General features: G+C 39.6%; 1 protein-coding gene across 1 annotated transcript; it reads left to right on the top strand.

The window, feature by feature from the left end:
* Positions 1 to 636: 636 nt before the first annotated feature.
* ppp4r2b (protein phosphatase 4, regulatory subunit 2b) lies at positions 637 to 7,041 on the top strand. The gene is given in 10 exon segments (XM_018698983.2): positions 637 to 778; positions 1,515 to 1,596; positions 1,947 to 2,117; positions 3,084 to 3,177; positions 3,267 to 3,304; positions 3,426 to 3,500; positions 3,627 to 3,767; positions 3,873 to 4,010; positions 4,012 to 4,178; positions 5,489 to 7,041. Coding segments are annotated over 10 exon segments (1,311 nt in total). The 5' UTR covers positions 637 to 744; the 3' UTR covers positions 5,860 to 7,041.
* The last annotated feature ends 9,045 nt before the right edge of the window (positions 7,042 to 16,086 follow it).

Raw genomic sequence — 16,086 nt, 5'->3', positions numbered from 1 at the left:
TGCTTTGAAAGTGTATATTAACTAAATTTCCCACTGTATGTGGTCTACCAGAGGCTGATTGGTTGGTATGAAGTCCCCCACTTATGTCTGTTTAGGGTTTTCAAACAAATTTAGTCCTTTATGCCCGGTTTTAGTTTCTGAATCCATAAAATACCTTTAAAAACACACTGTAAAATGTAAGCCATTGGCAATTTTCCAAACCTATTGGCCAAGATTGGCTGTAACCAATTTGTAAAGAGGACAGGAGTTTGTGGTGGATTAAATAAGATAACTTGGACTACAACAACACAAAACCCATAAGTTAGAATATGCAGATTGTGTGTGTGTGTATTTACAGGGTTAAAGCAGATTCATGTTATTAGGTAAGCAAAAAGGAGGTAGCACACAAGTGTAGAGATGTGTTAACACACACATTCTCTTATATGTACCATATTTTAAACAAAAACTGTTCTTATGTCTAATGTATTTGAATTTCATTATTATCTATTTGTCATTATCATTATTATTATGATCATTATTATCGTCGTTGTTGTTGAAGTGGTAGAGAAAATGACTCCATTCATAAGGTTAGTTCTGTTGCTCTTCCCAATGCTGTGCCTTGTCTGTAACTGAACAGGCAGTGACCTCACGGCGCCATATTAAAATACTCCCTCCTCTTTGCCTGAGAGACCGTAGCTTTAGCAGCAGCAGCTAACCACCAGTCTGCTTTTTACATCCACAGGACTAACAGAGGGCAACGACGTGATGGAAATTGACTCGCTTCAAGAGGCGCTGAGAGGTCCTTTCAGTTTATTTCGATAGTTTTTGTGTTCATTGAGACCACGTGTTATACGTGTGCCTCCGTAATTGTTATATAATAAAAAAATAAACGGATTTTAGCTCACAGGCTATGTCGCTAACTAGCTAGCTACCACTCAGTACTAGCGTTAGCTAACGCTAACACTACAAGCGGTTTCACGGAAATGGTTAGCTACCTGTCTTAATACGTTAGCCAAGGAAGGAAGCTAACTAAAATATAAAGCTGTTCTCTATTTCCTCTTCCAGATATGTATGTGTTCGCCCTGGTGTTTGACAGATGTTTCTTACTGATATCTTTAACTGTGATGAAGTAACTGGTCACTGTCACCGGTAGACTGTATGCCGGCTAGGCTGTTGCGGCTAAGTTAACATGCTAGCCAGTGTGCTAAACTAAAGCTAGTTACAGCAATATAGCAAACGACCTGGCCGGGTTGCTAGCAATACTAGCTCGCTATGTTATGTAAATAGCTAACGTTAATTAGTCAATGTGTTGTCAGAGACTTGCTAACAAGCCATATTTGTTTATTTTATTTATTTATTGGATTTTTTGGCTAAAGTAGATTATCACAGCAGGTTTTCAAAATATCAAGACTTTACAACACATTGCTCAAAACTGTTGATTAAGCTAGGTCAAATCAAAGCCAGTTAATCTCTGATCTGGCTGTATCATAGTGTAAATGTTTGATTATTCATTCCGTGGTTTGTATTTTCCTCAGATTTTGATAAGAAATCAAAGAAGGAGGCATCTCCTCTTCTGGAACAGTTTCTATGTCATATTGCCAAGACTGGAGAGACCATGTAAGTGAACATTGCAGGCCTGATAAATTTCCTCTCTTCGCTGCTACAACTACAGTACACACACACACACACACACAAATAAATAACAACACATTTTGATACTTTATATATATTATGTCCATACCTTTTGATGGAGAGCAGTCCAGTAATATTTTTTACTTGGAGTTAACAGATTTTTTTTGTTTAAATCTTAAATTGATGTATAATTACGATGCCAGTGTAACAGTATCTACATGTCTCATTTTCAGTAATGTTACTGTAGCCTAAACATATATGCTTTTGTGCAAATTTTAAGATCTATGCTTATTCCTAATGCACAGAGCCTTATTCTGTTTACTGTTTTCCTCCAGGGTTCAGTGGTCTCAGTTTAAGAACTACTTCCTGTTCAAATTGGAAAAGGTGATGGATGACTTCAGAGCCTCTGCACCTGAGCAAAGAGGTCCTGCAAACCCCAATGTGGAGTCAATTCCCTTTGAAGATATGAAGGAGAGAATTCTCAAGATTGTGAAGGGATACAATGGGTAGGTGCCCAGTTATAGTAGTGGTAGTAAATTGATGTATTAACAGTGATAATGACAGGCTAACTGGATGGAATGAGAAGTCAGATAAAGTATTTCTGCTTTCCCATCAACACACTCCATGGATAGCTCACCTAATTTGCTACACTGACGTGTAGACTACAGTATAAATATTCCAGAGATTTAATCTCGTGTTAAGAGCACATGATTCTGTATTATTATTATTTTTTGTGATTTTAGTACATTAGTGTCATTTTGTAGAGACTTTTTATTGCATCCTTAATTGTATGGCAAGATCTGGTCCCACTGATTACATCTGTCAAACCTGTCGTAGGTGTTGCTGGAGAAATGTAGTTTTTTTTTTTTTTTACATTTTATTAGGTATGTTTCAGTGTGACATTTTTATTGAGTGATTAACTCATTAACAAAAGAAATAATTGTTTGTAGCCCGATACTATAACAAAAATAATAAATGCACAACTTGGCTGTCACTGTGACTTCTCCCCCAAGCTTTGCAAAACACTAACATTACAGAGATAACGCTTAATCGATCCTTTTTCAGGTGACCTAGAGTCTGAATAAATATACCTGCAAAAAGACAAATAATATAATAAAACATTGAATAAAATAATAAAAAATACATACAGAATAATTATTAATATGTGTGTAATATATGTACAAAAATAATGTACAAACAGTGGTTGGAGAGAGGTGACAGTGACATTTAAGTGCATGTAAGCTGCACAGTCTGGCAGTTGTAGTTGTTTGTGTGTGCTGGGAGCAGTGGTGTCTGACCTAATGACCTAAGGTAGTGCTCCCTCACACACTGGGTGGAGTGGCGTAGTCTGTTGCTGAAGGTCTTATTACTCAGTATTTATACAAAATAAAAGGATGAATAGAATGTTACACCACCTGAATAATGCATCTTCTACTGGCTATATATTGACTCTGCTGCACTTTCCTCTTTAGAATCCCCTTTACAATCCAGCGCTTGTGTGAGCTACTCACAGAACCTAAGAGGAACTACACAGGGACAGATAAGTTCCTTCGGGGGGTGGAGAAGGTATGTCTTAGCAGTGTGGATGCATTTTTTCCTATGTCATTAACCAGACAACTTTTGTTGCTCATTTGGCAATTCTTGTTTCCCCATAGAATGTAATGGTGGTAAGCTGTGTACATCCAACGTCCGAGTAAGTGAGCTGTCTAAATAAAGCACTAAATAAATGATACCTTAATATGAAAGTTTTGGAATTGTATTTTCTACCGGATTAAGAGTTCTATTCTTGTTTTTGTTTTTCTGAACTTGTGCAGGAAAAATGGATGCAATGCCGTCAATAGAATGAATGGAGTGATGCTTCCTGGGAACACATCTGCTTTTACAGAGAGGTTGTGCTGGGGACAGATTTGGTCCTTGATTCTAAAATTCATGCATTTTTTGACATCAGATAAAAATGTCATTTTTATCAAAATGCTTTTTTTCACTCCTTTTATGTTTTGTTGCCCGTCTGTCAGGAAAGTGAACGGTCCAGGAACTCCCCGGCCGCTGAATCGACCGAAGGTGTCTCTGGCCAACTCGCTAGCAGCTAATGGTCTGCCCGACAGCACAGACAACAAAGACCTCAGCACAGAGCAAGAAGCTGACAAAGACTCGGGGTATGTCAGAAGCCACAACTTGCCAGAAAATCTGTCATTCATGTTCAACACAAATAAACCCATTGGAACCGCGTCTGTATCTCCTGTTCTTTCTTTTTTTGTCAGTGAGGTTTCGGCATCAGGAGGCTCCCTGGGGAGCTCGGTGAAGAACAAACATCCAGACGCAGAAGAGGACATGGAAGCCGAGCAGCAGGAGGTGAAGAGACTTAAGTTCAGTAAGGACGAGGAGGAAGATGAAGATGATCGAGGATGAAGAGGAAGAGCAGGAGGTGGACACACTGAGGCCTTCGCATGCCTCCTGCTTCTCAAAAGAGGCAGAAGCCATGGTCCAAGAGGAAGAGGAAGAGGAGAAGACCACGTACAGCAAGGAGAATGAAGCTTCCAGCAGTGCTGCTGCCACTGAAGACCAAGGCAGGTTTTTTTCTTTTCTTTTTTAAATACTTTTTCGTACTTTGTGTTAAAGTGGTTGTTGGTTTGTATGTGTGATATCATATGTGATGCATTTTTTGACGCTTGAGTGAAATTGTGGTGTTTGAGTCTTGAGTTCACACAGGTAGGTTATGAAAAACTGTGCAATACTGCAATTGCACTGGCTTTAATGGCTGTATATTATTTCACCACACTGAACCACTGCAGTCCACAGGTAGATCAAGATTACTGGGTAAAACCCAATTATATTCAGTGTATATCTGAGGGGAAATATCTCTCAAGGCAGGTTTCAGTTGTTGAGAAATCAACTGGCGAAGGCGAAACCTCTACAGACAGCCAAGACACAAATGTGTGCAGTTTGTATGTGTCCATATAAACCATATAACATATAAACCCCTGCAGATTCAGTTCATTGAGATAATGAAAAAATATGTGTATTAGTTTTGTATACCATCTCAGATCATGTATCATTTAAATTTTTCAATAGCGTGGTAGCTGTCTTAATTTTCCCCCCAGTTGTAAATTATTTATCACATTTTTTCATAGTGCCAGGGTAACTGACAGTAAGCATGCCATTGCACACCAGTTGAATATCACTACTTTAACTCATTGAATTCAGACACAGTACTTTGAAGAAAGTTATGTAAACATGTATGCTTTGACTTGGAAAGTGGTATTATAATGTATAGTCTAAGCTGACTGTAGACATGTGGTAACTGCATGTTTTTTATTTTTATGATTTGAGCAGTAGCATATAATGTTGTTAAATCTTTAGTGTAAAAATGTTTGCATTTTGCACATTTTGCATTTCACACCCACCTACTACACTGTCATACTTGCTGAAAGTGCACTAAGGTGTCCCTATAGGCAGTGCAATGGCTATGTGTAAAAAGTCATTCTGGAAAAATTTAATTCAGTTTTATTTATATAACGCCATATCACAACAACAGTCATCTCAAGGCACTTTTCATATAGAGCAGGTCTAGACCGTACTCTTTAAAATAGGTATTTACAGAGAGAGACCCAACAAATCAGTTACAGTTAAAGATACATGCTTTAAGCACTTACAATTTACAGCCAGATTTCTTTAGTCTAAATTCAAGGGATAAGTTGTGATTTCATGGCATTTTCAGATTGTTGTGGTAATTTTTGATGTGTACAAAGTATTTGCCTGTTGCGCTGTCACTTAGAATTAGACTTTCTTAGCTGCAGTTTAGGATAGGCTTATTCCAACCAGTGCTTTCAGTGTTTTTGAATGCTAGCTGAAACATTTTCCAACTTTTTCTCTACAGAACCAACAAGCAGCACACAGGCTGAGGTGTGTGCGGGCTCAGGTCAGGAGGCAGAGCAAGCTGAGAGGGAGGTGCCATGCGGCTCCCAGGATGAGGGCAGTGACATGGATCAGACAGAGCAACAAGCGCCTGCAGGTGTCCTTGAGAGCCCGGAGACCAGCAGGGACAGTGAGGAGAGCAACAGTGACCCAGTCAGCAGCAGCAGTAGCAGCAGTGGTAGCAGCTGTAGCATAGAGGATAGTAACGAAGCGGCCAGGGAAGACGTAGCTCTCGCCCCTTCCAGCAGTACGACTGAACCTCCTACAGAGGGCGCCATGGAAAGTGCCATCTTGAACACTGGGACCACTGAGGAGCCTATGGAGCAGGACTAGACTGAAGGCCCCCCTGCAGCCATGTGTGACCATAAACCAGCTTGTCCTTGAATCCAGCTTGACTGTCACTGGGAATGAGGATAACTGCACCTCGTACACAAGACGAACGCCTCGTCCCACTTTTGGACACTCCTCCAAAATGGCTACCTGGCATTGATGTGGGCATACAAATAAATTTTCATTTGAAGTTTTTTTTCTTAATAACTGGAATATTTTATTGATCTTGTTATCCTGTATTTTTAAGTTTCCCTCAATAGGGGTTGGTTTCTGCAGCCTTGAGTTGGTTAGCAGGATTTTTTTTTCTTCTTCTTTTGTTATGCGCTCTCTGGGGTTGTTTGGGTGCTGTGGTGGTCTGGTTCTTTTTTTATGCCACCCTCTCCAACCATTTGGACAGTGTGACAGGATCGGTGGTCTAGGTTTTGTACCCTTTAAGCCCAGTGTACCACACTACCAGGGTCAGAACAGAGCCATACCAGCCCCTCATTATTTATGAAATTGTTCAGATATGAGCTATCACCACCATTTCTGTTCCTGACTGAAGCTAAAAATATTCTAGAGTCAAGCAGTGACCTGAACCTGACACCCCACCACCATGTTGTTACTCCACCAGGCTGTTGATTGACATATATTGTTTTAAATTTTACTTCTCCATCCTTGTGAGATGTGAGATTTCCATTGTGTCCTTATATTATTTTAACCATATTTTTTGCAGAGATACACTACCAATCCCACGGAACAATACTATGACATGCTACCTTGTAGAGGCGTCCTCTGTAAAATGATCTATTTTGGATGCATAAAACCACCATATTTATATGATCATTTCAATTCAATGAGTTATTTTGGAGTATGTTTTTGTTTTGTCTGCCAGTTGTAGTTTCCAAAACCAGCTGTAAGTACAAAGATGACCTCCGCTTTCTTTGTATCGTGATGTCACCATGTTGTTTCACCGACCGATGTCCAGAGCAGTTTCTGGTTCCAGTTCTACACCTGTTTCTGCAGCTGTACTTTTTGATATTTAGAATTTTAAATTTCTGTAAAGTAGATTTTTGTAGATTGTAATACAGTATGTGTTCACTGCCTTTGTGAAACCATATATAATTGTATAATTTCTGTGTATACTCTGAATGCTTTTGCTTTCAATGCGGTATTCAGAATCAGCAATAAATGTTAACATTTTTATGTGTGGTGGTCTTGCTTACTTGCACACAGCATCTCATTTATTCTCTTAATTGTGTGCATTGAAAGTGTTGACATGCTGGATTATGCTGGTAACAGCTGGATACAGTACGTCTCAGCTGTGGTCCAACAGACCATTTTCACAGCAGACATTTTGAGTTGTTCTAGCAGAAAAGCACAGGTGCAATTAATAACTTTAATTATGGTTGCAATCCATGTAAGGTTAGCTCCACGGTTGTGGTGTGGTCTCTGCTGGCTGGATGGAGTGACAACTTCGATCATAAAAGGAGCAGACTTATTAATGCCATTAGTAACACCTGTGCTTTTCAGCACAGTCAGAATGTCTGCCATGAAAAAAAGCCAATTTCAAACATTCACAGTTCATCCAATGAATTAGAACTGCCTCTTTTTTTTTTTTTTTTTTAAATGACCTATTTTTTCAGCCACTATTTTGGAAATTAACTCTTGACCCAAGATTTTCAATAACCAACACATACAAGTCCATACTGCAAACTGATATTCAGTATGTGCCAATGCACTTACCGGTAATTGTGTTGTATTAATCAATCATGGTGCAACAGCAGATGGCAAACTGTGGCTTCAGTGTACTACTGCCAGTTAGCAAATCTTTTTTCCAAAAAACATGTAATACTTACTCTGTTGTTTTTCAAGATCTCCCTCAAGCTGTCTTACCATTATCTGCAATTAAGTTAGAAACTCCCCCATTTGCCTCCCCCCATCTTTCCTGTTAATGACTTTGGAGTACACTTCTCACTTTCCACACACAAACACACTACTTGGTCAGTATTTTATGTAATATGAGATTTGGACAGAATACTTTTAGTTGTTAATTGTAGGTTCAAAGGTTACTGAAGGTGTAAAGATCCTGAAAGACAGAGAACATTCTTCTCACAGGCATTTTGACTTGTCAGAGTAGGTGGAACTAATAGTATTGACAATGATTCTAATATTAAACAACCCAATAGGCTATGCCATGTAGCCAGCATGCACAGTACCAGAACTCTGGCAGTAACTTGGCAGTAATGAGATGCAGCCATTTTTAATATTATTAGTTACACATGTTTGACAAGTTATTTCCCATATTAGTCCCTTTGTAACTTGTCTGTGAAGTGTTGGTATTAGCTTTGATCTCCACAAGCACACTACCTCCCCTGGTAGAAATGGTGCAACAAAAATGCCATATGCAGTGAAATTAGTTGGTTTCTGCCATAGCACAACTGCACAACTTATCTCTCCCTTTGTCACATACAAAGGACAAAGGAAAGATGTCTAAAAAATAATGAAAGCAGCTCATTTTACTTTGAGATTTTTAGGGGGTAGCTTTTGTAAAAGCTCACCAACTGTTCTATGGCTTTGGTCACAATAAAAATATACAGAGGAGCGAATTTTTGCTCATTAAAGAAAGATGACTTTTCATGTCCCAGGAGGTGTTCTTGTTGGTCAGTTTACAATACGGACTGTCACAGCTGTCTTTTGACTGCTGAAATTTGCCGCAGCTCTCTGAGGAAATAAAAAGAGAACTGAATTAATCCATGCAGTGTGTTTAAGCGGTGTGCTTTGAAGACCTGTCTCCGGGGAAACAAATGCCAGGTCAGGAGGGATATTAAAATCAGCTTGAAACCAAACGATTTTTAATCTGACCCTATCTTTATGAACGGCAGATGATATGGACAGAAGAGGGTGGCAATTTCAGGGTTTCACAGACTTTTTTTTTTAAAGAGGCATCTGTGGCCTAAAAAAGTGGCCACTTGTAATAAAAACTCAGTTATGTGTCATTACTGCACTTGTAGATACGGACCCTAAAATAAATCTGTGCCATCTTCAGTGCCTGCAGCCACAGATTGTATTAGCAGGGGATAAAATTCTAAATAGGTAAATAAACCAACCTGCTATCAGATCTGCAGTGAGAAAATCTGTCTCTGGCCCCACACAAAAAGCAAAAACAAAAAAATCAAATAGATCCCAGCAGAATCACTTTAGAGAATCATTCCAATTTAAAGACATTGGTTCTTTTACTCACGTTTATCCTGGAAAATCTGAATTTTGTGTAATTTGTCCCACTGCTAGCAGATATGTTGTTCATAGGTATGAATTATAATAGTCTATATTGCAGCTGGAGTGATAGCTACGGTGAGTAAAGTGAAGTCTTTGATCAAACTAGTCAGTAAAATAACTATGAAATTAAACTCCCTCTCATTTTGCTGGCAACTCCCCTCAGAGCCCCCATCATTGGATCCCAACTGGCCTCTGGACTTCACTCAAATCCCACCAGGGCTGTTGCGTGGAGTTATGTTTGAGTTTCATGCGTCACCACCCGCCTGGAGAGAAGGAGTTTTAAAATGGAAGCGAGGTCAGCAGCAGCGCATAGCAAATCACACTAAGTGTCTTGAGTCATCATGTTAAGTGGAAGTACTTTGGTGTTGGATACACTTGGTGACTTTGACAGGATTAAAAGAAGAAATACATCAAGTCTTGTGAAAGTCATTATAACACAGGAGTCACTATTTTAGTTGAAGCATCACTTGTGAGATTTGAAAATAATCTGTGGCTCAACAGGACTGAAAGTTCACACTCCACTACCAGTCATGTCCTCTCTTGATTGGGTCGGGCCCCACCACATGCAATCTTCGTGTCATCCAATAGAGGGTACTGTTTAGTTTCCAAGCCAGACCAAACATGCTGACAGCCTGCCCTGAAATCAGAATGCAGGCCGAGTCCTCCCGCTCCTGCTAGTGAATGGCAGGCTGTGACACATTCTCTACGCCTCCTTATAACGCTGCCTTGAATCGCCTGAAAAAGCACACACAGACATCATGACCTCCTTCATCTCCATCCAGAGCTGTCCGCAGGATGAACCCTCGCTTGTCTAATTTCGTTTCTCTGGAAGAGGACTTCAGAGTGTGCTGCCTGTAAATGCTTGTGAATGATGACGTAGCCATCTTTTTCTTTACTCTCCCAAATGCCAGTCAGAATGTTAGTGTCTAATGCTGCTGCTGCTGCTGCTTGGTTTAACTTGTGACACATTTATCACGCCTCTTCAAAACCACAGACATCAGATCAACTCCCACGTGTCTCATTTCTCATGGGAGAAAGGAACTTTTATCAGAACAATCTAGAATGTGCTGCTTGTAAATACTAGCTTTGAATCTTGTGGTGAATTCCAAGGCACGCAAAATGTGTTAAGAAATAAACAAGGTGAGAAACTGATCTTCCCTACATTGCCTAAAGGTTTTTTAGCGTCTGTTGGTGAATTTCAGGTCCTGGATCAGCTGGGGGTCGTGTCAACGTCAAGTTACAATGTTTTGGCACACAGCAGGGTTAAACATTCTGAACTACTCTGACAAAATGGCAAACACCAGCAGTGGTTGTGTTAGCAGACTAGAAAAGTCTGGGGGTGGGAAACATTTATTTCCCCCCCACTTCAAGAATGCCAAGCGCATCTAAAAATGGAGGCAGCAGAGAGGCTCCACCACAGGAGGCCTCCAGACAGGCTTCACAAGAACCGCTTAGCAAAGTGGGGACAGTGAGAAATACTATGCAATGTTCTGAAATGGTCAGTGGAAAAGGTGATTGAATTATTCTGATGTCCGGGCTCCAGTGGGTTTGAAGAGTGGATTTTCATGAAGCTTGGTGTGGGGGTGGCGTGCTACGCTCAGCGGGCACCGACCTCAGGTGGCTGCTATTTGAATTTCCACTGCTCTGTCAGAATGGCATCATCACAGAGAAAGAGAGACTGTAAGTGGAGGACTTATTTGATTTAGCCAGCGTATTTGTGTCATTGCCCATCAGTTCAGCTCCCAGTCCTGTCAAGTGTTCCAAGTTGAGAAATTCTAAGATATTACACATTACATTAAGTGGTGACATTTATGGTTGGCAATAGAATGTGAGCTGTAAGCCTGGCAAGGGAAATCAGGACAGTGTTAAAAGATCTGTATGCAAAGGAGAGATTGTGTACTCACACAGAAATATTTAACCTTACGTTTTGAGACGCGCTTCTTAGACTCACAGACACAAAGAAATACTGTACAGAGTCAACAAACCAGCAAGTCTCAGGTATCTCACTAGCAAAAACAACAGAGCATTAAAAAATACAAGCAGCCTCACCAACCTTTCATGTAAGCATTGGAATAATCAGATTGCCTGTGCCAGATGACCATATATGATAAGCAGATCAAAGATTTTCTGTAGAGCCTAGTAATGGCAAGGAAGGAAATATTGTAATCAATTCTAAAACTAAATGGAAGCCAGGGCAGAGATCTGAGAAGATGTGTCCAGATCAAATTAGCTCTGTCTTATTAGGACTCTGAATGTAGCTGCAGTCTGTCCAAAGCCTTATTCAGAGGACATGTGAAAGTCATCTCACCATATTGGTGTTAGCAGCGTGGCTCCATTGATGACACTGTCAGCCTGTCCACTGTCCAGCGCTTTGGTCAAGACTACAGTAATTCAGAAAATTATTTGATGGGTTGTCATGAAATTTTATACAGCTAACCACTGTGCCCAATGAAATATCTCCACATCAATTAAATGGATTATTGAATCACAAATCTACCACATTATTATTATTATTTTAAAAGATATTCATGATTACTAGATGATGTTTCCTGATAACTTGTAAGCCCGACATTTCATCTAACATCACCATGAGGTCGACATTTTTGATTTTAGGTGAAATGTGAAAAAATAGTTGTACAATCAATTTTCATGGACTTTGGTTAAGACATTTTGGTCCACCATCCCCAGGATGAGTTGTAATAACTTTAGCGGTCCTTTGACTTTGTAGCACCTTCATCAGGTCAAAATTTCAACGATCAGTTATTTAGCAAATGGCAGACATGCTAACATGCTGAACTAAGATGTGAACCAGGTTAACATTAAACCTACTACACATTTGCATGTTAGCACTGACATGTTGAGGATGGGCCAGAGTACAGCCTCACAGAGGCACTGATGAGCCTGTGGACTCTAAAGTCTTGTTTGATGGTATGTAAGTGATTTTTTGTCATGTTGATGACAAGTCTCAGGAAAATAAGGTGAAAATCCACAATGAATCTCTGTGCGGTACTTTCCAGGGCATGAGCTGGCTAAATGCAAACATATTTGCTGTGAGAGGTTTACCACAAAAATCAAGAATTTCTGTTTTGCCATTGTTAAACTGCAGGAAATAATGTGACATCCGCTTGTTTATGACTTTAATGTATTCACTGAGCTAAATGACTGCAGGTTTTCCCCTTGTCTGCCACAGCGTTGTGCATTATCTCATCCACCAATCTACCCTCTGTTCTTTATAAATGTAAATAGGCATCTCTGTCTCTGCTTAAGCACTGAGACATTTACATTTTATATTTTATTTATGTCCATTCTAAAATATCCATCTAAAACAGAAAACATTACTAATATTCATCATGTTATGGCCTTGCTGCAAGTTTACTACGCTCTAATGAAGTAGACTAATTGACTTTACTCACCATGTTGGCAGCACAGGGCCTGTCTGCTTCCCCCAGCCACTCAGTCTAATGGCACTGAAGGGTCTTGTTTATAACAGCCCCATGCTTTTAGAGGCCATTTCCAGAGATGCAACCTGCTCTTTGCACCGGGTTGTAATAAGTGTGAATGGGAGACTAATAAAGGTGCAATTACAGCAATTGTGTGTGTATGTGGTGATCCGTGATACTGCTATTGAGTGGGCTTGTATATGTGCATCCTGCAGCTGAGCAGACAGGCTGCTTAGGTGCTTTATGATGATGATGATAATGGATTGTTAGGCCACACTGGAGAGGCACATGGGATAGTGTCTGTCTGAGCTGCTGCTATCTGTCCAAGCAAAAACTGATACATAATAATTCTTCAGGTCTATAGTTTGACTATGTCTGACAACATAAAGTCATACATAAATAAGAATGTGACTGTGTTCTTTACACCAAATACAATTAATATTTATTTACTTGAGCCTCTCAAAATCAGCTAAATGAAATGGACTCTTTTGATATGGCCACTTAAACCGTATTGATTTGACTTTCAGCTGGAAGAACATAAAGTTGAAATGTAGCTCGTGAGAACATGCCATGGATGGTTGAAAACTGCTGCTGTTTGAGGCCAGAAAAAAAAAATCACTAGTCGTAAGTATAGTTCATTCAACACGACAACAGACCTCTTGCCACATTTAGAGCTGCTTGTTGTATTCTAAATCAATATGCAGTAAAAAAAAAAATTACTCACCTAGCCCATCACACAGCAGAGAGGCCTGGAGAGCAGCATATTGTGTGGACAGGACTTGAATTACTAGTGCTACGTCATGGCACATATATTATATATGAACAAGCAAAATGGAGATGGTAAATATTAAAAGCATCTATAAAATAAAAAAGCAAGACTCCCTAATATGTGAAGTTCAGCCTTACCTCATGCTCTCTAGAGATTTTAATAAATGCTAATGGTCAAAAAGCCCCACCAAACTACATGCATAGATACCCTAAGTATACAGAGTGTGTGTCTGGCCCACACACATGCAGTATATGCACACGTTTGTCCCATAACAGATATACAGTGCTTATATACTATATGTTAGTAGGGAATTTATTTTATCAAAAATTTTTTATTTTTAAAATAATGGGAATACAATTGAGCCTGCTCTTCTCTCTGCATCTGAAAATGATTTCTAAGTATAGTGAAGTCATTCAATTACAGCTTGTATTATGCTGAGATTCTAATTCCTTACTCCAGTGGTTCTCTGAGTGGAGCCCTTGGTGGGGTGGGTTTGTAAATGACTAACAGTTAATTTTCACCATCATTTCATGTAGCACATCACATTATAGCCTGTGGGACTTGAGATGTACAGACTCCAATTCAAATGCCAGTATAATTTTTGGATCAACAAAAAAGTTTGATGTGGTCAAAAGAATCATCTCAGGCTTTGAAAGGTGTACAGGATGTGTTCTAAAGATAATCCTGGGCCAGGAGGTGAAAATACTCAATAGCAAAATTTCTTTTTTTGCAAAGGTTACTAAGTGGAGTACTTAGCAGCTCTATTTCGTGAATCGAGCTGATGAAGTCCCCTGGAGGCTGCAATGTCCATTATACCATAACAACATGCTAACAATACCAGTCACTGAGAACTGTTGTTTAAAGTTTATCCCGAGGGAGGGCAACAGAAAGGCCAAGGGATCATTAAAGGAATTTGGGACATTTGGGAAATTTGCTTATTCGCTTTCTTGCCAAAGTCAGATGAGAAAATCAATACCAATCTCACATCTTGGCGTTAAGTACGGAACTGGGGGTGAGGAGAGGATTAGCCTAGCTTTACATAAAGACTGGAGGCAGGAGAAAGCATGAGCTAGTTTGGTTCAGTCCATGGTTTAAAAACACGCCCACCAGCACTTCTAAAGTTCACCAATTAACATGTTGTATTCTGTTGTATTTGTCCCATACATAAATAGAGTAATATAGATAGATAGATAGATGGATAGATAGATATACTTTATTGATCCCGTGAGGAAAATTCTTGTGTTGCAGAGACAGCAGAGACAGCATCAATAGGTAACAACAAACATTATGAAAAAGTAAGAGTATAAATACTAAGAAAGTCTTAGTATAGAAATATATATAGGGTAATAATTTAAGTTGCAATTGAGGGCAGGATTACAGATGACTGTAGTTGCTGACTGCAACATAAGTATATTTACAAATTCACAGTAACTGTCTCAAATGATGAATAAATAAACGGCCAAATAAAAATACCAAGTTGTGGTTTCTAGTTTGAGCTACGTGGTAACCATTTCTTGATGACAAGCGCTAATTAGCTATTCACCTAGCACCAGCTCCAAGTAGCATCCATTTCCTTGGCAAGGAAACTTTTTCCCAAAGCTATAAAATTTTTAAAAATCTTGGCAAAATGCACACAATTTTCCACTTAGAAAAAGAGGTTTTTACATTGCGCAGAAAGTTAACCAGAGATTTGTGGGTTCATGGGTTCATGCACTGGGGAGCACAAATTGGCTCAGTAAATTTCATAGCAGTCTGGCATTTAGATTTTGATTGTTTCTTATGTTTGCAATGTGTTTTTGCCTTACGGTGGTACTTGAAGGTCAGAAGGTTACCTAAAACGTTACAGGTCAGTGAAGTGGTATTACACACACTAGTGCAGCATTAGATCTGCACTGATTATGCACTGTTTTCTAAGAAGTTTGCAAGCAACTTCAACTTCCCATTTCATATGATCTTAGAATCATTCTTTACGTCAGTGAATGTTCATATACAATATTTCATGGCAATCTGTCCAGGAGTTGTCAAATCCCTGCTCTGGATTGAAGCTTTAGTTCTGAAAATCTTGTACTGACACTGTGAAATGTTGATATCAGCAGTAATGGGTGGGAAACATCACCAGACTGTAGTCAGGTTTTAATAAGGACTTTTTTAAAAAAAGTCCACTGACATTTGGACAGAGGTCTTAATCAAAATTTTTGTGACCTTCCAAACCCAACAATCCAAAATTTAGAGCAACTGTGACAGAGCGTCCAAAAGTTTTTAAGCTAGTGTTTTATATTGTCTGTATAAACATGTCTGTGTCTGTAGCTCCACTGTTTTCCCCACACTCATGTAGTCATCCTGTTGTGACAGCGCTGTACTTAACACCTAATGATGTAGGTGTTATCAAGCACCTCACTCTCAGACTCTTTGAACATGAGCACTGATACACTCTTCACATGGGTGCGATAAATCCTTTTGATCCAGTGGGATATGTGGTGGTACAGAATAAGGACAGCAAGTCTTTCCCCCTCATTCTCCTTTTCCCCCCATCCTTGTTCTCTTGCCGCCATCCTGCTGACCGAAGCCTATAATTTGGAATGTGTATAATGGATAAATTAGCTGTCAACCAATAAATCTGCAGGAAGGGAGCCATAGAGACTCATGTGATCTGACCCAGGAAACTGCACTGTGAGAATAGTTGAGCAGAGAGGGACGAGCTGTGGGAGGACGGACCGCTGTGAGTTATGGCTCCGCTGGGCCATAAACAAAACACAAGCAAAG

The sequence above is a fragment of the Lates calcarifer genome, linkage group LG12 (genome assembly GCF_001640805.2).
Source record: "Lates calcarifer isolate ASB-BC8 linkage group LG12, TLL_Latcal_v3, whole genome shotgun sequence".
Classification (NCBI taxonomy): domain Eukaryota; kingdom Metazoa; phylum Chordata; class Actinopteri; family Centropomidae; genus Lates; species Lates calcarifer.
This window is presented reverse-complemented; position numbering and strand designations above follow the sequence as displayed.